Consider the following 24,410-nt stretch of genomic DNA (forward strand, 5'->3'; position numbering starts at 1 on the left):
ACTCCACCCAGAGAGAGTAACCGATGATGAGAAGTGGGTACACTGAACATTGCTAACCAGGAACCCCCTCGGGAGTTACGTCCGTGAGGTTCTCTCTCTGTGTTCACACATTTTTCTGAAACACTGGGACCTGTCCTTGTTTTTTGCTTTAAATCATCTACATATTTGACCCAGGGGTTTAGTGTTAGGTAACACATTGGAGGATCTGGACGATGCATCAGACTGTCCCGGGTGGTCAATAAATCTTTGATGTAGTTTCAGTAGGTAAGGCGCTATTTGTTTACAGTTGTTTGAGTGGGGGGCGGCCTTATCCTTTTTTCCCCCTGTACTCCTATTGATGATAGTAAGTCAGGAAAATACCAAGTGTAAAAAAAGCAGCGCTAAACGCGGTTAGCGCTGCTTTTTCTATCACTAACAGGGTTAGCGAAATCCAACAACATTTCTCCTATTATTTTTCTCTGGAACGCCCCCTTTGCATCTCATTAGAGATACAAGGGGAAGCGTAGAGAAAAAGGGTGCTAACATGCAAATTTGCGTGTTAGCACCCTGTTGCTGATAGGGAGATAATTTTATCTCCGCTTTCTTGGCTTTTAATGCCAAAAAAGCCGAGATAAATCCCTTGATAATATGCCCCTCTGTGCTCCCGCTGTGGCAAAAAACTGGAGACATTTTAGAAAATAACAAATAAAGGCATGAAGTGACAGTGCCATTTTCTGGAAATGAGAGTAATTTGATCAAGCAGTGGTCTATTTTTTAAAATGAACACGAAAGAGATCTTGTGTCACTAGTTTAGAATAAACTGTAAATGTCAATAATTTCCTTATATTACATTTGCAAAAACGTATTAGAATGGCCTTGATGGCAAAAACAAAACACAAGAAATGAAATTCTGAAATTTCTCTAATTCACTGGCAGTTATAAAGGTCACATTCCAGTCAATCACTTTTTTCACACTGTGCCGCTATACAGACCCGCCAGGATATTGTGGCATTAGTTTGTAATTTTAGCAGCACAAAAATCGGAATTTAGCGGCACAAAAATAAAAATTATGTGGCACTTCAATGGCAAATTATTTTAGTTTTTTTTTAACAAAACAAACATTTACCCCAGTGGGTCCCACTGCATACCTACGAGTGGCAGGCCTGAATTCTTTCTTTAAAAAAACCGCAGCAATGTCATATGACATGTGCCTAGAGCTCTCATGCTGTATAATGCACTACAGAAATGTTCTTAAGTACGATAATAAATTGTGTGAACCGGTTCATAAAACAAATAACCAATGTAATTCACGTAACACCTTAACGCATGTAACAACACAGTCCCTCACATTACAAACATATACAAGTAACTAACAGATTTATGGAAAACTTAAAATGAAGCATACCCAGTAGGACAGTATACATTCAAAATTGATTAACACACACACTGCAGCGAAGTGCTTCATCATGTGCACAAGTTAGGACAGGCAGGCACCTCCCTTCACCACTCTCACCTATGGACTCTGAGCCTCTCCTGCTTCGCCCCGTCCCATACTAATAGCACTTTCGTTTCTAGGCACTGTTACTTGCAGTCATTTGTTCATGTGCTTCTTCTTGCATATTAATTTGCTAGGGCTGTGTCAAGCTTCCCAACTGGGGTGCAGTGCCCATTGCTCAGACAGTGGTGTTGCTGGGAGTCAGCCATGGAGCTGCCAGGGAGTTCAGCTGGGCAGGTGTACATGGCAAGTAGTCCAGGGTACAGGGACGTCTCGAGGGAGAGTTTTGAAAAGATCCTGCCGTATAAAAAACATTCTGCCAGTACCTGCACTCAGCGTGCCCCCTGCTCGCCCATCCCCAAACACATGTGGCAATGCACAGGAGATGTTTTCAGTCCAGCTAAGGCCTGCCAGTGCTGGGGGCTGGGTGGAGGCTGGGGCTGTGGATGCAGGCCTTGAAAACATGGTTTCCGCTGACTTCGTGTCATGCTGGTTTCACCTCCTCGGCTATGCCTGTAGCAGGTGGCCGGTTCCATGTAGTGTAATTAAGTGAGACTATGGCAGTCCCTCTAGGGAAAACAAAGCTGCTGCGGGCTTACCCACCCGAGAGTCACACCCAGCCAGGCACCAGTTAACTCTGTCTAGCCTGCCTTGTGCATAAAAAGCCCCAAAACAGTACATTTTAATGTTCCGGGTATTTCCTTACAGCTAATATCCATGTGGAATATGCTAGCAGAGGTGAGCTCAGGGCGCAGGAACTATCGAGGCATGTTAGTAAAGGAAACACATTGCCCAGAGCCCATTGGCAGACCCCCCCCAGGATATTGCCAATAAAAGGAATTTCTCCTGCTCCTGTTTCAGGCTGTAACATGCATTCCTGGTTGGCAATTTTCCAATATCAGGCGTATGTTTCTGACCAGCATTCCATACTATATACCATGATGGCAAATTTAAGTTTGCATATGTTTAGATGAATTTGAGTGTAATTCGCAAATTTGCACAAAGTACTGAAGGGAAAGATTCGACCATTTGCAGCTGCCATTGCGGAGGGTGATTGAATTGTGTTGATGACTGTGATGTGCCTGCAATTGTTGTTTGATATATTATCCCAAGCTTTGGTACCAGAGATCAAATAAAGTTTTCCTGCAAATTGAAAGAGGGCCCTGTTGTAGATGTGCATACCAGGGTCAAAATTCTGAATGGTGTAGGATTTGCAGACAGGCATTCAATGTTCTTATTTGGTGTGCTAAGATGCTGACACTTTGTTGCAATCACATGCAAAGTATTGAGACAATATTGATAAGGACTTGATTTCAAATGTCCTGCTTGTTGAAACTTCTGGTGAATGGTAGTCTTTGTTGATTTCATTAATAACATTGGTGAACTGAGTATGTGTAAGAAACTGTGTTGTTAATTGACTAGGATATAAACCCTGGTCAAGCAGCAACCACATTTCTTGTCAGGATAAAGCACAAGCAAATCCCAAATTAACCTGTTCCCACCCCCTTGGTGGCTTAGCAAACAAAGTGCCTTAAATCCTGGTTGGGAGCATTGCATAGATCTAGGTCGAAGAAACGCAGAACAGTTGAAGCGATGCATTGGTTCAGAGATGCATTGAGGCTGGGATGCAAGGTTATGTTGCGTCAACATCGAAGATCCCATCAATGGGGCTGGCAATTTTAAGTCCCAGGAGCAGGTATGCAAAGCACAGCTTGAGATGCGTCTGTTCCAAGGAGCTGCAAAGCTGTCTGATGGCATCCAGGTTGTTGTCTATGAGAGATGTGAGGACTAGGGGGCAGATTTATGAGTTCTGGCGCATCTCTGCAAATCAGCAGGGATGCGCCAGAACTGATGCGTCACGCAATTCCCTCCTTGCGGCACCACAGATGCGCCGCATTTACGATGCGGCGCACCATGGTGCAAGGAAGGGCAGATGCGTGACGCATCTTGTGGTGTACGGGTGGCGCAGTGCTGGAGTAGCGTCGCAAGTGCGACGCAACTACTGCAATGTACAGAGGCCACCCATACATAACGTGGTGCATCACTCCTTACGCCTGCTTCAAGCAGGCGTAAGGATTTGACCCAGCAGCGTCGTAAAACTGACTCAGTGAAATCTTGTAGTTTTCACTGCGTCAGTTTTACAGGGCTTTCCTACGAGGGAACGCCCACCCTGCGACAGAACGCCCACATGAAACCTGACGCAGGTTTCATGTGGCGCAGGGCTTTACAACGTGACGCATCTGCCTAGATGCGTCACATTGTAAATAGGTCGCAGGGATGCGCCACGTTTCCGCGCCGTTGCGTGACGCAACGGCGGCATAAACGTGGCGCAAGTCCGACATAAATCTGCCCCCTGGTCTGCATATGCGTCGCCCCGAGGGCGACCAGTCAGTCCCGAGGACTAGTAATGTCATACCGGTGTTCTGTGATGTGTCCAATCCATGCAGTAGTGGTGATGGTTCCGTTCTGCTTAGGAATGTGCTGCTCAGCCAAGAAGATGCATCGGTTCTGCTTGGGGATGCGTCGCTCAGCCGCGAAGATGCATCTGTTCCACTGTCAAGCACCTTGGGCCCACTTCCAAGGGTATAGGACTGGGGTGGAACCACTTGGTAGGACAGAATCACGGATGGCAGAGTCCAGGTGCCGGTGCAAGATGGTTGGAAGCCTGTTAAGTCCCTGATGCTTCAGATCAGGAGGCCAGCCAAAAGTCACTCTAGATTCTGAGTTCAAGAGATGCAGGTCCAGTCCTTCTCGCCAAGGCAAGAGGGTAGCAGGCCACAGGTCCAGCAGAGCAGGGATCAGCAGAGTGGTAGTCCTTCAGCAGCACAGCAGATCTTCCTGGCAGATTATCCACAGGTCCAGAAGTGGTTGTGGCTGAGGTACTTCTTTTATACACTGTTGTGCCTGTGAAGTGGGGAATCGCTTCTAGAGGCATTAATGTAAAGTGCACAGATGCCTTGGCTTCCCTGTCCTGGCTCCAGACTAACTACAGGGGTTATGCAGCCCTTTGTGTGGGAACAGGGCACAGCCTATTAAGGTGTAAGTGTGGCTGGGACCAGCTCCTCCCTCACATCCTGCCAATGATGGCCTATTCAGTCACATCTAAGCTCCCATTGTGTGTGGCTATCTAGGAGGATTTCATATAGTATTCCTGCCAATTACACCCAGTCCAGAGACAAGCTGCAGAAACCAAATGGTTAAGGCAAGAAAAAGGGAATTTTCTAAAAGTGGCATTTTCAGAAATATAATTTAAAATTCAACTTCACCATGTTAGGATTAGGACTCTAGAGATACCAAACTTGAACCAGTCTTCCCATTTGGAAATTACACTTATAAAATGTAATAAGGAAATCCCACTGGTATCCTATGGGAGTCTTTTCAGTAGTAAAATAATTTATTTAAGAGTTTTTCACTACCAGTACCAGTAGAGGGCATGCTTTTAAAATATATTGCACCCTGCCCTCGGGGCTGTGTAGGTCCTATCCTAGGGATGACATATGTATTAAAGAGCAAGGTTTGGGCCTGACAAAAGGTGTATTTGCTATGTTGAAACAGCAGTTTGAACTGCCCACACAGACTCTACAATGGCAGGCATGGAACATGCTTAAAGGGCTAATCAAGTGGGTGGCACAGTCAGTGCTGCAATCTCATTAGTAGCATTTAATTTTCAGGCCCTGAGCACATGTAATGCACTTTAATAGGGACTTATAAGTAAATTAAATATGCTAATAGGGCTTGAGCAAATATTAACATGTTTAGAGGAGAGAGCATATACACTTTAGCACTGGTTAGCAGTGGTAAAGTGCTCCGAGTCCTAATGCCAACAATCATGAACCATTGACTCTTTTGTTCAAGGCAAAAAGGTTTGGGGAAAGACCACCCAAAGGCTGACAGGTCAAACTCTGCGCATCTGGCAAAATGTGAACTTAGGTTAGGCCACCAGAAGGGATTTGTAGCATGTGGCTGGAACTACAGAACATTAAGTAAGACACTGATCAATAGATTCTACAAAAATAAGGTTGTTCAAGATTATACCATTGATCCTGATTAGTATACTGTGGTGGATGGCTGGTAATCTCCATGGATGACCCTAATGACAGTTGCATTTTCTGGCCAATATAGAAAGACAACGTTCAATGGCCTGTGTCTGATTCTTCATATTGTCTTATGGCCGAGAAGGTAAGAGAGACACTTTAGGATTAGGAATATAGGGCCTGATGTATCAAAGAGTTTTACCTATTTTGTGTCTATCGGAAAATGTGTTAGTTCATATTAGCCATAGTCTTGTCCCAGCTTGGTGGAGCGGAGTGAGGTCAACACAAGTTTTCTATGGTCCAGGTTTGAGAGCTTGGAATCAGAAGGAGGGAAAAAAACAGTTTTTCTATTTCCCTGGTGTCCTGAAGAATGTTAAACTTGCTGGTAGAAGGAATATTCAAGTACTTTTAATATATCCTGTTTTTCAAGCCTTCCTAAAGCCCTCGAGTAAGTGATTATGGAAGAGACGACAGCCAGTGTCCAATATTACATGGGCCTGACCAGTCTAGGTCAATTATTATGGTGATGGCAATTCAAAATCTTATCCAGATCCTTGGATATATAGAATTTAGAGTGGTCAAGTATGAGTTGTAATCAAGATGGCATAAAGATCCACATTTTGATGAGTCTTTAAAAAAGATAGGAGATCTGTGTCTTTCTGAATAAACTCCTGTAAAATTGATCAGATTGCACTTAAAGCAAGGAATGTCTAATCTGGGATTTCCAGTAAATAGGATATTGATTATTACAAGAACATTTATTCTAATTTGGTAAATAGTAACTTTTGTCTATTACAAAAGAGGGCCAATGCAAAAACATTCAGATCTCTGTGGATTATGGAGAGAGAATTCAATGAGTTAAAGGTAACAAGTGGGAGGAAGACAAGAGCCAATAAACCTGTAGTAATCTGGTCAAATGGTTTCCAATGTAGCATCACATTTAAACTTTCAGGTGAGTTCTGCATCTTGTATACGGTGTAGTGGAGGTAGTCAAGTGTCCTAGATAGAACCAGTAAGCATAGTCAAAACAAGTCTCCTTCAAACATAATAGATTAAAACTATTTCTTTGACCTTCCAAATATATCCCACACCTCTTTGAGGGTGCATTATCCATGAAATTAATGGACACAGTTACATTAATCATGTTTATATATGCATTCATAGGTGAAACTGTAACTCTGAATAGATGCCGAAGATGTGGAAAAGTAATATTTTCTCGCCTATGTGACTTTGTTAGTTTGGGATACATACATGTTGATGAAGGATACCGATGCACTATATTGGTGGTAGATATGTAATTTCCAGTAGATTCACTTTTATCATTAGTATCCCAAAGATATATAAAAAGTAACAGGTAAAAGCCAACTCGCATATCCATCCCTAGAGTTACATTTGGTGCACACCTTAATGATATCAGTTGCTCCTAGACACCTCTGCAAAGCAGATAACAATAATTCATTAATAAAATGGTGCACTTAATAAATAAGGGAGTTCAAATACCCACATTTATTGTTTCTTCTTCATTTCATGTTCACAAAAATCATTCTTTACGAATTCAAATTGATACAGTCTCAGCCAACACATTTCCTTTACAAAGGTGAACTTCTTCAGGGTATTCTAATTCGAGGACCACAATAATTCATAGTGAATCAGCAGGCAAAGTATTATTCCAAGTGAAGGAATAAATCACAGCCTTCTTTCATTTCTGCCCCAGAAGGTGACTCTTCAAATGAATACTTCCACTAATTCATATTTTGTTTTATCAAAGTCCTCATGTTTAGGATCATGGACCACCCGAATATGTGTCCCACACTAAATAGGCTACCAACACCTCAAATGCAAACAGCAGGAGGAATCCTCCTCAACATGAGTTTAAGACCAATAGATTCCATTAAGTGTTGCTCTTCTTTTTATCCAAGAGACTAGAAAATCACTTATAAAAGAATACAATAAACTAAACTCAGAATACTTGTTACCCCATCACTTTGTAAGATGTGATCAACACGAAAGATCTTCAAAGAAAGTACCTTATTTTAAAAAAAAAAGGCTGATGATCAGCAAAAGCTATGGACTCCACATTCTAAACATTGGACCATCCATATGATTTAGAGATACCTACCTGCATAAGGTTTGTCTCTAAATTCTTTAATGCAGTCACCATGCCCTTTTTGCACCAAAGGTAGAGAGCTTTGCAAAGCAGGAGTTTGACCTTGTAAAATAAAAAAAATCCATGGCCTTGATGAGTACTGTGGTTTCCCTCTCAGAGTTTGGTTGATGAATTTATTTTGCTGCCTTAGATCGCCATGCCTTATACTCCTGTAGGGCAGAGCAACTGTCACTATTACCTGCTGGTGGCCCAGTGGCAGATAGGCTCTTAGGTCAAGGTTTTGCCATGAGAAGCAAACGGAGGCTCTGGCATTGGGAACCATGGGAGAGGGGGAGGGGGAAGAGTGAGTTTGAATCTGCCAAACTTTAAATGAGCATGCAAGTCTCCAGTTCTTCTTTGACGATGTTAAAATCCTTAAGATAACATTTTAAAATAATTTTAATTTTAAAACATTGAAAGTAATATTCAGGTTAAACGAACGTGATTTTAAGAGTATAGCACATAATTCACATCAAAATATTGATTAGATTAGTATTAGGCAGTTTAGAATGATCATATGAAGCTAGCAATTTACACCTTTTTTACAGCTATGTACAATATACATACACCTTTAACAAAAGAGTCAATGGGTATAGAAGGAGGGGAAGGGATAAATGTATCTAATGTAGCACGACATTACATATTTATTTCCATGCACTGAATTTCTAATACTATTTATCAAGCCTGCAGGACATCAAGCATTTCTGAATTCTTTTAACATGATCTGAGCAATGTTTATTTTCTTCACTTGCAGTTTGCAAAAAACATAAGTGTGTTACAGAAAAGATAAAGGGCCTGACTACGATCTTGGGGGCTGAGATACTCCGTCACAAACGTGACAGAGTATCCCATCCACCAAGATCGTAATCAGACCCATAGAAACCCAGTTGGGTACCAAAGGCCCCCGCAGTCCCCACAGTGCGGGTGGCCTGAGATCCAGTGGGCCCCCTCAGTGTAGTACCCTGATCTGAGAGATCCTAAGTAAGTCGGGAAGGAGGCCCTTCAAGTTTCGTTACGCCAATTGCTGCGGGCTGGCCCTGAACATAATTTCAATTCATGACTATAATTTAAAGGGGACTTTTCGTAGGGCCAGAGGAATTTGGGAGTACTGCTGTCACTAATCCTAATCCTACAGATACCAGGAAAATATTGTAGCACACAAAAGAGGAACTTATAGTAATAACCAGGAGTGTGAAAAAATGTGCGAGTTCTTTGTAAAATGTCATTAAATTAAATCATTACATTTGTGAAACTGTACTTTATAAAAAAAATTGGTTTGCAGGTATCACACAAAGATCTCTTTTAAAAAAAATATCGGCATGAGATTGGTGTAATCAGAACGTGTCCACCGGTGAGGTATTTCTTGCACAAATGAGCCTCCTGTGTGCAAAAAGTACACAAAATTGCATGCTGACAATGTTTGAGAAATGTTGCATAAAAACACAAATTGGAAATTGTATGAATTTGGCAGCCATAATTAAACTTTCACCCAGACCTAACATTAGAAATACCAGACTACTCACACTTGCTGCAACCAGAGTGAAATTAGTAAGGGACATGCTCCTGATGGGGACTCTCCAAATCTGTTCAAGCTTCTCCAAACAGAACCCGCCTATGCGTCCACACGGTAGAGGTGGGTGAGCCACTGAATGCTCGAACCTGGCTCTGGAAAAGCTTGAGGTCCTCTTGGAACCTCAAGCCCAATACGAGCCAAGCTTTCATGTGGCTTCTGCCAGCCACCCATGCTATAAACTAATGCACCAAGAATTAAAGGAAAACATTAACATTTGATGTGAAACATGAGATTGAAAAAATATCCATCTAGAGTTTAAATGTAAGAATGTAAATCAGAAAGCTCTGAATGTTTCCCAGCTTCCCTTCTTGACCAAACTGTGTGTTCTTAGGCAAATATTTGAGCACTTTAAAATATGCAATTTCGGGATGTACGCTTACAACCACCTTTCTTCTGTCTGATATAAATCGCCTACAATGTTGCTCTGTGTGAAAATCTAGGCCACATACAAGGTGCACATGACAACTGACTTGCTTTGTAATTCACTAATGGCATTGTTGTCATGACGGGTGGTGGGAGGGGTAGGAATGTTTTTACTTTCATGTTTGAAAACTGTTACTTTTAATAAGTGTCTTAAAGCAGTGATAAGGGATGATGTACTAAGTTAAAATGCTTTTGCAATTCACTGTGGTACATGGTATTTGTTGCACAGTTCACATGCCAAACATTTTCAGGGCTCAGCTCATGCATGGGCTCTTAGAGCCAAGCGAGACCCTCTGCTCGAATCTGGCGCACCTCTCCTTGGTAATTTGGTGGCTCGCCCACCTCTACCACACAGCAACCTGCAGGTCATGATCTGTTTCAATGTTTCCTAGATTCCACTCCTTCTGTCTTCAGTTAGTGAGTCAGAAGTCCTAAAGTGGCCACTTGGCATAAACCGGAAAAGACTTCCCTTCAGTCCCCAGGTCTCCCACTCTTGACTAAAATGGTGTTTCAGAGGTGCAAGGCTGCCTGTTGGTGAGGTCCAACATGGCTCATTCATGTGATTTAATGAAAGACTCTCCAACCCTCTCACTGCACTCACTGTTCCCACACAAGTCCAAAGTGAAGTAACTGCCTTTACTTAGTGACCATCGGTGGTTCCCAGCTGTAGTGTAACAAAGCCATTGCAGCCCCAATGGTGCGGGGGTCTCCGGGGCCCTCCTCATAACATGTGATATGTGGTAGGCTGGGCAGGGAGGGCCCCCGCTATGTATTTTGCAGGGGGGCTCAAGTTTTGTTACGCCACTGAAGCCAACACTTCTTGCTTTAACGCTTTCCTGTTATGACTCACATCACATTGTTTTTTCGATAATGAATTTAAGAATATTGCAGCAATAGACAGGACTTACAGAGAACAGGTAGTAATTTATTAATATCTTGCTTTTTTTTATATAGGGATTCGATAATAGTGTGCTGCATAAATTCAGCCACTAGTATGTTTGCTGGCTTCGTCATCTTCTCCATTGTTGGATTCATGGCCCATGTCACCCACAGACCAATCGCAGATGTCGCAGCTTCAGGTATAACATTTCTTCATTTGTCTCTTATTACTGGGTAAACAATACAGTATGATTTAATTACCAGCATGCATTCACCAATGCATATCAGATACAGAATTATTTTCTACAAATACTACTACCCGATCAAAATTAGTACACATTAATTTTATTATCACTGAGAAAGATTGTGTCAACTTTGCAGGTATTTGCAAAATTGGCTAGTAGACCACAAATAGGTATCAGCAATGATACCCAAAACGGGAAGCTATTTTTGCAAAATAAAACTCAATGGCCCTGAATCACTGGGAGTTTCTTTCCAGCACATGGGGATCCTTTCTTTTATTTTCTATTTGAGACCGCCAGGCTTTCAACTGGCACTCTCGAACAGGAAAAATGCAGGACTCCCCTAAATAGCGTGGACATTTTGATGAACATGGACAGACTAAGGATCCTCAGACAGCACTTCACCCAGTTTTAAATATAGTGGGCAAATCGAAATGTGTAGAGATCGAGGCATCCAGTGCTTTTCGTAGGATGCCCAGCATTTAGCAGTCTCTAAATGGCCTCCATGGTTTCAGTGCCTCAATAAAAAAACCTTAAAGAAAGTTACGTTTTTCAAAATAAATCATTAATAGTGCCATCTTAAACACAATTTCTTCTGAACTTACTTATTAGGTCAGATTGACAGTGAAGCTGTCTACGTGACCTTTTGCACATAATAAACATAGAGAAGAGCTTAGATCAGCCCATTCAATCTTTGATTTATTGACCAGCCTCTTTCAGCGATTACACTGTTAACACATTCATTTCTTAATCTCATATATGCATTTTTTTTAAACATTCTTTTTTTTACTGTAACAACATTTTTATGCTTTTGTTAAGATGCAAGTGCAACCCACACTCTAATATGTCTTCCAGTTGCTTTTTATTTTGTCATATCGGAAGGCTATCCTATGGTTATGGCATCCTGATGTGATATACAAAAGAAATTAGGAATGTACAATATGTACGAATGTACTCATGTTAATACTACCGCCATCACCACTACCAGCATCCCCAACACAGCATCAATTCTAACACCCATACCACACCAGCACCTTCCTTTCACCCCAATACTACTAACGCAAATGTCTGCAACAGCACCCTTACCAATATGATCACTTCCAATACCATCACCAAGCCCACAAATACCATACCACCACCAATAAGACAACCCACCAAATCTACCACCACCAATATCACACCAGAAATCCCACCACCAATACTGCAGCTACCACCACTAATGTCATATCACCACCACAAATGCCACCAATCCCCATGACTAATGATACGACCAGTAACAACAAAGCCACTGACAACAGCACTCCACATATGCTTCCAGTACCTTGAAAACCAAGACCAAAAATATTAACACCACAGTACTAATACCACCTGTAATATCATCACCAATACTACCACTAATATCAGAACAAATGTTATCACTCAATACCACCAGCACCAATAACACTGCCACCAATTCCACCACCAAAATACCACTATTTCTACGAATTTCAATGGTCCCATTATTACAGCTACCAGTGCCACTAGCAAGCACTGAAAAAAGTTAAAAGTTCTAGAGTTAAAGCACTATCACATGGACAAAATATTTATGCTTGCTTTTGTTTACATGCACTTTCACATTAAATTAGACCTGTTAGCCTTGCCAATTCTTGTTTTCTACTGCAGGTTCTTAAAGCAGCATTACATCCGATCCAATAGTTATGATTTCTGTCTCATTGATAATGAATTAGGAATGTATTTTCTTTCAAATAAACAGATTTATAATATACCAACACATGTCTACCAGTCAGAATATTCCATGGTTATTAATAATTCTTAATGTGGTCCACACCTCAGTCTATAAGACATTCTCTGAAATTGAATGAACATTTACATTGTCTGTGAAGTGTTATATTTGTACAATCACATTTTGCATAATATGGAACACTGCACACTGGTTATTTAAAAGAGTAGGAATTTCAAGTCTAAGGCGCCCATAAGGATCTCGGGCGGATCGCCACCGCCCGCATGGCGGTGGCGATCCGCCCGAGATCCATCCCCGCCTGCCACCCATTTCCCCCCGCCATATTACTATGGGGGGGGACCGCAGCGGACGGAAAGACCATCCGCCGCTTTTCTGCCCGGTCAACAAGTTCACCGGGCGGAAAAGAATTTAATATGGTGGTGGTGTCTGTCAGACACCGCCAGCCATATTATCATGGGTGCAGAAACATGCCTTTCCGTGGCATTGCAGCCACTGAAGGGCATGCGGTAAATGCTTAAGGGGCCCGTTGTGGGCCCCCAGTGATTCGGGGTGGGGGCGCACATAGGGGGTACCTACGGTACCCCCCTGCAGTTCCATGCATAACATGGCAGGCACCGAACGGTGCCTGCCATTTGTGCATGGAAGTGCACAACATGCTTTCCTGGCATTGTGGCGGGCGGTGCACTCAGCACCGCCCGCTACAATGCCAGGAATGCAGGATGCGCCCGCCACTGTGGCAGGCACATCTTTATGTCCCCCACATGACGGGCGGTCCCATTTCCCGATGGGATGGCGGGCAGACAAAGTTCGTCTGCAATCCTAATGACCCCCTCTATGTTTGTTTTAATTAACGTTGGATTCTCAGAACTGCAGAATATTTTAAAAGCTAAACGTGAGGTACTACACAATGAAAATGATTGCATGTTTGAGGAGGAACCATAACCCAATGTGAAACATATATTCGATGTGACGTAAAACTACTATATTTTGTGAAACTAAGATTTGCGTTATGATTATAAAACAGAGATGTTTGGATTGAGATATTTGTTGTAGCTGATTTTTTTAATTCTTTGACTGAGGCCATTGATCACTGCATTTTAATTGCTGGTCACTATACATGAGATGTTTATGACTCTGCATTAGAATCTCTTTCTACAGAAAGGTTTGGGAGTTAGGTTATTTGACCTCCATGCCCATACTGGTGAAGCACTTTACATGGGCTAGACTATTCTGTCTTGGCAAGCTGTCTCAAGATGTTACCATGCAAGTCATGGTTCTGCGCAACTGACTATTCTGCAGCAACATTCCAAGTTTGCTCCCATGCAATGTTGTGTCAAGCTAATTATTGTCTGGTGACGGCATTGGGCAATTCATCTTGAGCTAGCAGTCTAACCAAGTAATAATTACACAATTAGAGAAGTAGTGAATCATGTTCAAGCTTTCCATATCTGTTCTGTACCTGTCCTAAAATGATACATTCTTGTGAAGAAGTGTTCCATAGGGTGAGTTTGGTGTGTAAGACCGCTCTTAAAATACTTTTAATGACATCCCTTTTGGCAATGTTAAACATCTTGACAAGCTAATATTTATTGTGGTGCGGTGATGCTTTGTTTGTAATTTGAATACTTGGAAGAGTATATGTAGGTGTATAGCCTTAAGTTTACTTTAAACGTGTTCTTCTGGCTTCAGTGGAAAGATGTATACTTCAAATGCCAATTTAACATTCTGTAAACTTTATTTCCCCGATAGCTTCAGGTATATATTAATCTTGGTTTTAAATGCTGCCCATATACCGAACTATACATTTTTCTTTTCCCTCGGTAACCTAATTGTAGTTCTTACCTAAGCTAAGTGTCTATGATTGCGTGTTACCAATGGGGTTTCTGGTTGGCAGAGGTATGCACCCTGTCCAAGCAGGATCCACCACTCTAGTCAGGGTAAGCTAGATACACACTAAAAGATAACCTGTGCTCACCCTCTGGTAGCTTGACACAGTGCAGTCAGACTCATCTAAAGAGGCAATGTGTAAAGTATTTGTAAAAAACACACACAGTAACACAATGAATACCCCACAAAAATACTCCACACATGATTAGTAAATTAGATTATATTTTAATGAGTAAAACAAGACCAAAACGATAAAAATACAATAAATAGAACCGTAAGAAATGTAGGCTTTAGTTACTTGAAATCGCATTGGACCGCGATAAAGGGCAGGCTGGCTACTGGAATCACACAGGTCCCGCTGTAAAAGTACCTTGGATGGAGCAAGCATCAACATCGAAGATCAGCACGAGTGATGAAGGCTTCATTGGCAAACCCCTTTCCAAAGCAGGCGCAGTATACGTCAGAGAATTATTCTTTCAGGCTTACAGAGCCACATAAATTATGCAAAAAATATGTACAGAACCCTGGGAAATTCTCAAGTTTTAAGCAGAGAGCTGTTGCTTTACTTTACTTTATCTACATGCTTCTATTTGGAATACTAATAGACTGTTTAAGAATTCTTCTTCAATGGTTCTATTCACCGTGTTGTGCAGTGATATGCCAAAAACAATTATTTCTATTTTTAAAGAGCCAAAAGAAAAGCTGATATACAATATGTATAGAAAAAAGATAATGTGCACAGAGCCAGGTTCTTAATGCAGCACCTCAAGAGTTATCTTATGTAACTCTAGGGATTATCAGCTCATTATTTAGTGAAGGCCACATGTTTGACAAAGAACTCATATAACTTTACATAATTTATAACTTTAAATATAACATGTTGAAACTCAGTCCCAAAAGTTACTTTCAGTGCTCACATACACATGCTGTGTTACTATTAGAAGAATTGAAAATGTAACTTTAAATATGTTAACGATTTATCAGTCAAAGGCCTGGAGTATGGTGACAAAGTGCCCCAGTGTATTTGAATCTGTGAATCTTCTCAATTACTGTGGGCACTGGGCAAAAGGTCAATTTTACACGCTTCATATTATTTTGAAATGTTAATGTAGCTTTCCTGGAAGTCAACTGAATCATCTAGGATTAGGGGGTCATTGTTGTCAGGTGGTTTGTCAGAAACTCACTCTCAGGATCAAACTGAAACAGAAGGTGTAGACTAGAGAACCCACATCTGAAAAATTCCAGTAATCCCAGGCAGACCATATTCTTCTGGGCTCTGTAGGAGGCCCCCTACATTTCATTTCAGCTGCTTTTCTTAGGTCAAGGCTAAACTTTTCAAGAGATGCTGAGAATGATAAGACAAAACAAGATCAGCACACTCACGTGAACCTTTAGGCCCAGACAAACGTAAATACGAAAGATTAGATATTTAATACCTAACTATTGCTAATGCAACAGTAATCATACCAGTAGAATAAAATGTAATATGTTTTTTGGAAAGCAGTGTGAAATGTTTCAGCTGTTTTTGACTACTTTATGACAAGTAAAAGGAGGTTGTGGTGCATTAGAAATGGACAGTAAAATAGTTTGAGACGAAGTTGATCATGGATTCTATCTGTGATGATCATGAGGAATGACTGTCTCGTTTTACAGTAATCCTCCTCATACGTACATGATGTTTTAATAGCAAACAGTGTAGAGGGAGAGAGATCAAGAGGTGTGAACTTAGAAGGAGATGTTCAACTGCTGCAATTATGAATGGCAGTGTTCTTCAAACATTCTAATGCCAACCACTCTTGAGCAAAATAGTATTGGGTGTAGCCACAGTCAAGGTGACATGCATGAGGAGATTACATTTTTGAAAGCTTAGAAGTTTTATAATAGGAGGAAAGTTATTAAGCTGTATTGCCCAATGGGATTGTACAGGGGCATGAGGGGTACAGAAGTGGGTCTGTTCTCTTACCTCCTCACTTCTCTACTTAATCATGCAGCTTCTGGCACTGTTCTTATTCTCTGGTCTCTTTCAGCACTTCCTCCCCCCAGAACAATTTGCTCCTAATTACTTTGAGCTGGAGTGTTTCACCCTACAAACAAGCTAGGTGCCTCCCCTTAATCTGAAGAGGCTCACCTGCCTTAAAACACTTCTCACCCAAGAAAACCAAGAAAATGTTTCATCCCCACTGAATTCAATGGGCTCATCCTTTAAATCCTCTCAATCTCACCATCAACAATGACTCAAAAGGTGGTCTAGGATCTTGCAGTTCTTACTCAGTCCAGGCTCCTGCAGTGTTCTTCCCCAATGCACCTCCAGTGCTCTGTTTGTTCTCCATCAGTCTATTTTCCTGTAGAACACATTACCCTCAAGATTTTGAAGCTCTGCATTTGCTGCTCTTTGGGTCACGTTTTAAAGCCTCCATGCCATTTCCTTCCATATTTATCACCCCATCTCCACTGCCTCCTGCAGAAACCCCTGCTTTAGTCTCCTGAAGTGCATAATCCCATGAGCTTCCTGCAGGCCTTCCTTTCCATAGTGTCTCCTTCCTATGGGGTCCATCCTTCTCCTTCTGTGAGGACCCCTGCAGTTTTACCTAGTTCAAAGCCACAACTCAAAACTTGCCACAGATGTCTTCTCACTACAACAACGGCATCCTGTTAAAAAAGATTTGTTGAAATAGATGATCTTTGCGTGGTATTCCCCCCGGTGTTTGTCTTCACTACCCTATTTTTGCTGCACCCATTTTTGTAGGCATTATGACTCTGCACACTTTTCCCCTGCTAACCGGTGGAGTAGTGATTATGATCTCCTTTGCCAAATAAGGTAAAATTGGTATACACCTAATTAGCACGATTAATTTACCTATAAGATCCCAGTAAATAGTGCTACATGTATGAAGGCCTGTAAATTAAATGCTACAAATACCCAGTGTACCACCTACTAAAGTAGCAATGCAAAATATGTCTCAGACTTGCCACTGCAGCCTGTCATGCAGTTTTATACTTTCATTTCAACCTGCCAAAATAAACCTTTTTCCAGGCTTATACCTACATTTTTAATAGATATAGGGCACCCTAAGTCAGACCTTAACAGCTCAAAGGGAAGGGTGCATGGTATTTAAAAATTAGGACATGTGTATTTAACCCTCCAGTTTTTCACATCAGAAAGGCTAGCTCTCCCATCGACTAACAAGGGGTTACCGTACACTTAGGGGTCGATTCCGATTCGGGAAACTAATCCGTACGACGATTCGTATTTGTAGCCGTTTCCGTTCGAATCGTTCGGATCTGTCCGAAATGCGAAGTACGATCCGTCGCGAGAAAATACGTCTGAATCATTGCGAACCGTACGAAAATGAAGTGTAAATCCGTACAACATCGACCCACAGAGAGAACCGTATGATTCGTAAAAATGCCGTACAACCCGCCAAGTACGATCCGGACCGGGGAATGAGTAAGCGATTCATACGGTAATCGTTGCGTATGAGCAATTTGTAGAGAGGGCAACACTATCACATATGCACCGTACCCCTAAAGTCAAGGGCTGTACGCACGGGGTGTACGCACCGTACAACTACGACCCTGGGGTTTACGAACCGTACCCCTACGGTCCGTACACCTACGATCATAGGGTGTATGCACGGGGACATATGCACCGTACCCCTTAAATCCAGGGGTGTACGCACCGTACCCCTGCAATCATGGGGTGTACGCACCATACCCGGGGGGTCTGTTTCGTACACATTTCGAGGCGAAATCTGCTTTTACGAATGTTTTAAGGTCCCGTAGGAAAAGAGTCATACGGAGTGTTGTCGATACGATTCGTACTTGCTGGGTTGGAAAATGCAGCTTCGATCCGTATGGACATCGCGTACTGCGCGTTCCAAATGCGATTAGTACGGATTTGTGAGTTGTACAGTCTTTGGTACGATTCGTATGGCGAACTGCATTGGGTACACATCGTACTACATCATACGTACTGGTACGGTTCTACATGTGATTCGTACGGGGAGAAAGCTCCATACGGCTATTCTGAGGGAATTTTACAGAATCAGAATCGAACCCTTAGTAAGTGATGACGTCAGTTTGAGAGGTGATAAAGAGATACTTCTTCTACTCATTTGAATTGCAATTTGAGATCCCTTTTAATGGTAAAATCAAATTATAGGTTACTATTCTGAAAATTACCCTTTTAGAAAGTTGGCATATGTATGCCTAAACCAAATGTTCTTGTCTGCCAGTGTCCAGAGTCACATGACTGTTAATGGTTCTCTTGTGGTCTTATGTGGTTTCCTTCCAGACAGGGGACAAAAGGACATTGGGTGAGGGGAATGGTGTTCCTCTCCCAAGCAAGATAGCCTGAGGGTTGTGCTCAGCACTTCCTGCACTGCAAAGATTTACCTGAGTGCTGTGCCCACTCCCTTCCTGACTTCTGAAGCTTCCTGCCATTTTACTGGCAAATGCAGGTCACTTCTGGGCCTGCGTATGCTTTTGCACCCTAGACAGAGCGGAACCAAACCCAGGGGAAAGGGAAGAACTGAGCAGAACCAGGTAAGGGCTAGACAAAGGCGGTGACATGCACACACAGGCTGGTACTGGGTATAAACGTGACACTCTCTGAACCTCTCATCAAAGTAATCCTACACCTGTGGAGGCTCAAAAGAAGGACTGCACTCCTGTCTGGACCCTGAAAGAAGACTGAACCCGCTTGTGACTTGTGTCAGTTGACTAATTTGCTATTTGAGCTACAGGGACATAACACACATCCAGAGGGTTTCCCTGCAACTGCCTAGCTACCAGCCCCTACTGGGCCTGCCTGGACCTGCCTGGACTCTGCTGTTGGCCGTTAATGGAGTGAGTTCTGGCCCTGAGGTGCCCCTACAGGTCCTGTACCCTTGGCTGGTGTTAGAGTGAGATCCTCCAACCCAAACCTACAAGAACTGCAAGGCTGGTGATAATCCAGAGTTTCTGGGCTCTTTGTGTCAGAAAAGAACTGTCTCCCGTCTCCTCAACAAAATTGAATGGAGTTCACCAAGGCCAACACGAGATCTGCATCTAACTGTAGATTCGACTAGCCCAGCTACATACTCTGGAATTCATCGGCATGGCATTCTTCATATTAAGAAAGACTGCCATGCATTTTCTGCCAAAGAGAACCTCTGACCTGCGACCGCTCTTGATGCCAACAACAATCTCCTTGCGGTCCTCTGCCAATGTGTAACTCTGACTGATGCTCCTTAAATGGAACTGGGCAAAGTTAGAAGGTAAACTTCCCCTGGAAGGAACCTGGTCCCTGTGTTTGCCCTTCCTCCATCGCAGCTGGCCTGAACTTTTGGGACTGGCGTGGTCCAGCAGGACAGGGTAACTAAGATTAGCACTTTATGTTTCTTGCGGCTTCTTTTAAGCAAAACATTAAAAATTCATAACCCTGACACTACTTATTGCATTGTTGTCATTTTAGTGTTATTTTATTTATTAAAATGTACTCAATTTTCTTAAATTGGTTTGAGATTTTTCTTGTGTTGGGTATTGATTTTATTACTGGTTGATTGCTGCATACATACTTTACATATTGCCTCTAAGTTAAGCCTGACAGCTTTTGTGCCAAGTTACCAGAGGGTTAAGTTCAGGCTTTTGAGTAACTTATGTAGTACACCCTGACAAAGACTGTGATTATTACTTGAGTGGGGCTCTCACTCCTCCGAACTAATTACCCACTTTCAAGGTCGAAGACAACTCTAACCCACACAATTACTCTGCTAAACCTATCAACGTTATTGGGTTGGTGAAGCTTAGTTTTGTCATTTTTTCTAAAAGCATTTTTGCTTGTTTACCCATTCACACTTTCTTTCTGATTAGGAGGGTGATTATTGAGTTTCTTTGATGTAGAAGTGCACTCTTTTCCAGACAATGTAATGAGATATAAAAACAATGTTATCTTTCAATGGGTGAGACTTTAAATTGAATTTCAACTCCACGTCCCATTCTTTTTACAAGAAAGAGATGGATGTTCGGAAAACTTCCCAAGGACACTATGTGATGATTGACTACATAAGGCAGCTGATCATGAACTTTGTGTTGATAAAAGTGTAAAAAGCCTTAGAAGGATCATACAAGCGCATAATAAAGAAGAATTCGATCCAATTGAATTATTGCCACATGTAATCCTGAAGGTTATAAAATAGAATATTGCTGGTATGAAAAACAAGATAAAAGGTAACGCTTGGCTTTAATCGATTAAAAACTGTCAAATTATTTATTTACAAGAAACCTGGCTTACAGAACCTTTTCACACTGATGATTTACTATGGTTACCACCTCAGCGGTCCCCTCTCAAAATGAAAGGGCCAAATGAGGACTTGCTGTGTTGGTTTCTGTTACAACTACTTTACTTTTAGAGAAAGCTTATACTTATTCATAATTCTTTCAACAATTGTGGTTTCAAACTCTTGAAAGTCAGTGTATTTTAATGATCAACTTTTACAATAATGAATTTGATAATTCCAGAAATAAGGTCATAATAGCCCTGGAGAAGGAGATATATACATTTATAAAAAAGGTTCAAAGTGATTTTTTTTTTTATCTGGGCAGGGGTTTTTAACAGCAAGAGATGTGATATATTGAAAGGTGAACGTTGTGATCATAGGAATTTACATGACGAACCTTATTCTCATTTCCAACATAATTTGTATGGAGAGACTATCAATAAGGTAATGTATAAATACAACTTAGAATTGTTGGAACAATCTATTGCAGAGAGTAAGCAACTGATACTAACATACATAGGCCACGGACAGCCCTCAATCAGTGATCATATATTAATCTCTGGGTCTGGACGAGGGCTAATTGTGAAACTGGAGGTACTAGAAAGTCCCTTTAAGTGACCATCATACATTATTTTTAACACTTAAATTTGGTACGACACCGCGGGTAGGGAGTTGCCTAGCCATTAATTTCACAATGTAAGGAGAGAATGGCATACACATTAAATGGCCAGGTGTTAATCCACCTGCCTTTGTAGATAAGATAGTGCACGAATGTGAATATGACTTGGAGATTTGTAAGAAGGGAGATACCTCCGACTTGCATATTACCCATTCCTTCTGTACCATTACATCCACAATTCAAAGAAGCCTCAAAATTAAGAACAAAAAGAAAGGCCCTAAAAGAGTCAGCTGGTTCGATCGGGAATGTACAAACGTCAATCAGTTCCTATAAACTGATTTAAAGGCAAGACCAAGAGATAGTGAACTGAATAAAACCCAAAGGAAGTTATATAGACAGACCCTTAACAGAAGGGAAAAGGAATTACAAGAACAGGCATTCAAGCGGCTGACATCCAGGATATTCCTTTATTTCGGAAAACAATGAATCATCCCTATTTTAAAGATCACTCTGCAGCCAAAATTGAGACCCTGGTCCAGCCTTCAGTCTGGCAAAAGTATTTTGGGCAGGTGTATAATCCTAATAATGAAAATCTCTTGCTATCAGACAATAGAGTTTTTACAAATATAGATCCCATCCAACTTGATTTTCAGCACCTGAATAGATGTGTAAACATGAAGGCACCTGGACCCAATGTTTTTTTCTGTCGATATTTTTAAGACTTATATAGACTATTGGGCCCCAATTATACAAAAATTATGTAATTCCACAGCAGGTGGCATATTGCCCACAACCTGGATGGAAAGCGTTATTGTACCGATTTTCAAAAAGGGCGATAGAGGCGATGCTAAATGCTATCGACCCATATCCCTTCTTGATTCAACGTCAAAATTGATGGATAGAATTCTCCTGGAGAGCATGGAAACCTGGGCAACCAATAATTCAATTCTTACTGCCTCACAGTATGGATTTAGAAGGGAGATAGGGACTATAGAGCAGTTTGTTAACCTCCATGTAATAATCAGTAAATATACACTTGCAATAATGGGCCATTTGCACTTGTGTTTTGTTGATCTTACACGTGCTTTTGACCTAGTAAATCATACAAAATTATGGCAGACTCTGGTCGCGATGGGTGTCCCAAGTTGATAGCTTGTCACAAATGTATAAGCTTTAAACTATAAGGGTTCGTTATGGGCCTGGAGGAGAGTGCACTACACATTTCAGGGTAACACACAGGATGAGGCAGGGCTGTGTCCTTGCCCCACTCCTGTTCTCTCTATACATAAATGGAGTGGATGAATGCTTACAAAAATTAAATGCTGACGCTCCAAGGGTTGGTAACCGCACCACCCCTACTTTACTTTATGCGGAGGACACGGTTCTTCTCTCTAGAACTGCTAATGGGCTTCAGTGTGTAACACAAAATTTTACATGAAAAGGATTTAAAACTTAATCTAAATAAAACATTTACAATGATTTGTGGAAAAGGGAAGCCATAGTCTAGGATATATCATGTTAAAAGGGTGCCCATAGCAGAACCGCGATCATTTTGGTATTTGGGACTCCTATTATATATAGAAAATATGTTCTGTACCAAATTCAACTCCCTCATATATCAACCACAAAGAGCTGGCTGCCCCTTACATTAACTATCAAATCAAATCAAATCAAATCAAAATAAGCTTTATTCGTTATCACAAGGATATCATGAAAGCATACATTACATTAATTAAATTGTAAAAAGTCAAATATAAGCCAAATGAAAAGCACGAGAAACAGGAGATAAAACATGTATCATAAAAACAATGTTTAAAAGGGTTTATAAGTAACATGGATAAAATCGCAAATATATATAACCTATGCTATCGAGTTCCTAAATTTTAGCAGCAATTTTAAGAATTTTTCCATAGTGGATATCACAATCCTATCCTCCAACTGTTGTAATCGGTCAAAAGCATTTTTACAAAACCTCAGTCCCCAAATCTTCAGTAATGGCTTCAATAAAGATTTTCTAGGGGCTACGTAGTATTTACAAAATAGTATAGAATGGATTTTGGATTGTACGGAAACCGCGTTACTTGTGATGGTGGAACATCTCCGGGCAAGGTTGGATGCTGGTCAAACGGCGGCGCTTATTTTGTTAGACCTTAGCGCCGCCTTTGATACGGTAGATCACAGCATCCTCCTGCGTCGGCTCGAGGAGACTGGTATCGGCGGTCAGGTGTTGCAATGGTTTCGCTCCTTTTTAGATGACCGCTCCTTCTGTGTTGCCATCCCTCCCTTCAAGTCCAGCTACCAACCACTGGCCATGGGGGTTCCGCAAGGGTCCTCGCTGAGTCCCACGTTGTTCAACCTATACGTGAGACCACTGGCTGATGTCGCTAGGCAGTGGGGCCTTACTTTGGTCTCATATGCCGACGACACTCAGCTGGCGGTTACTCTCAGCGGGGATGCGGAAATTGAGGCCCCCAGGTTTCAGTCCGGTCTGAAGGCGGTGGCTAGTTGGCTGACAGGCAATTGCCTTCAGCTAAACGCCACTAAAACAGAGGTGATGGTCGTCGGGAAGGGAGTGGAGTTGTGGGGTGACCACTGGTGGCCCTCAGAGTTGGGACCTACTCCGATCCCGGTATCGGAAGTGAAAAATCTGGGGGTATGGCTGGACGCGGGCCTCTCTTTTATAGGCCATACTAAAAGAACCGCGGCCTGTTGTTTTGGTCTCCTGAGGGGCTTGAGACCTGTTCTCAAGTTCTTTGATGCCCCGACCAGGCAGCTGGTGATCCAGGCTACTATCATCTCTCGCCTGGATTACGCCAGCTCTCTCCTGGCTGGGGCTAACCAGGCTGAACTAACCCGTTTACAACGGGTTCAGAATGCTGCGGCGAGGGCGATTGTTGGCCTGCCCAGATTCTGTTCAGTGACAGGTGTCATTCGCTCCCTACACTGGCTTCCGGTTAGGAAGCGCATCCTCTTCAAGGTCTTGTGCCTTGCTTTTAAAATCTTGAGAGGTACAGGCCCGGAAATTCTGTCGAGTTGTCTGTCTTTTTATGTTCCCGCCCGTAACCTCCGCTCTCAAGGTTTGGCCCTTGCGGTGGTTCCCAGATTCAGGCTCAGCCGTATGGGAGGCCGATC

At 42.0% G+C, this 24,410-nt stretch overlaps 1 protein-coding gene across 1 annotated transcript in view; it reads left to right on the forward strand.

Moving 5' to 3' along the window:
* The window catches only part of SLC6A1 (solute carrier family 6 member 1), a 598,500-nt gene that overhangs the window by 446,568 nt on the left and 127,522 nt on the right, over positions 1-24,410 (forward strand). The window contains exon 9 of the mRNA XM_078661404.1: positions 10,605-10,729. Coding sequence (XP_078517530.1) covers positions 10,605-10,729 — 125 coding nt within the window. The remainder of the gene's footprint in view (positions 1-10,604; positions 10,730-24,410) is intronic.

The sequence above is a fragment of the Lissotriton helveticus genome, chromosome 9, assembly GCF_964261635.1.
Source record: "Lissotriton helveticus chromosome 9, aLisHel1.1, whole genome shotgun sequence".
Taxonomy (NCBI): domain Eukaryota; kingdom Metazoa; phylum Chordata; class Amphibia; order Caudata; family Salamandridae; genus Lissotriton; species Lissotriton helveticus.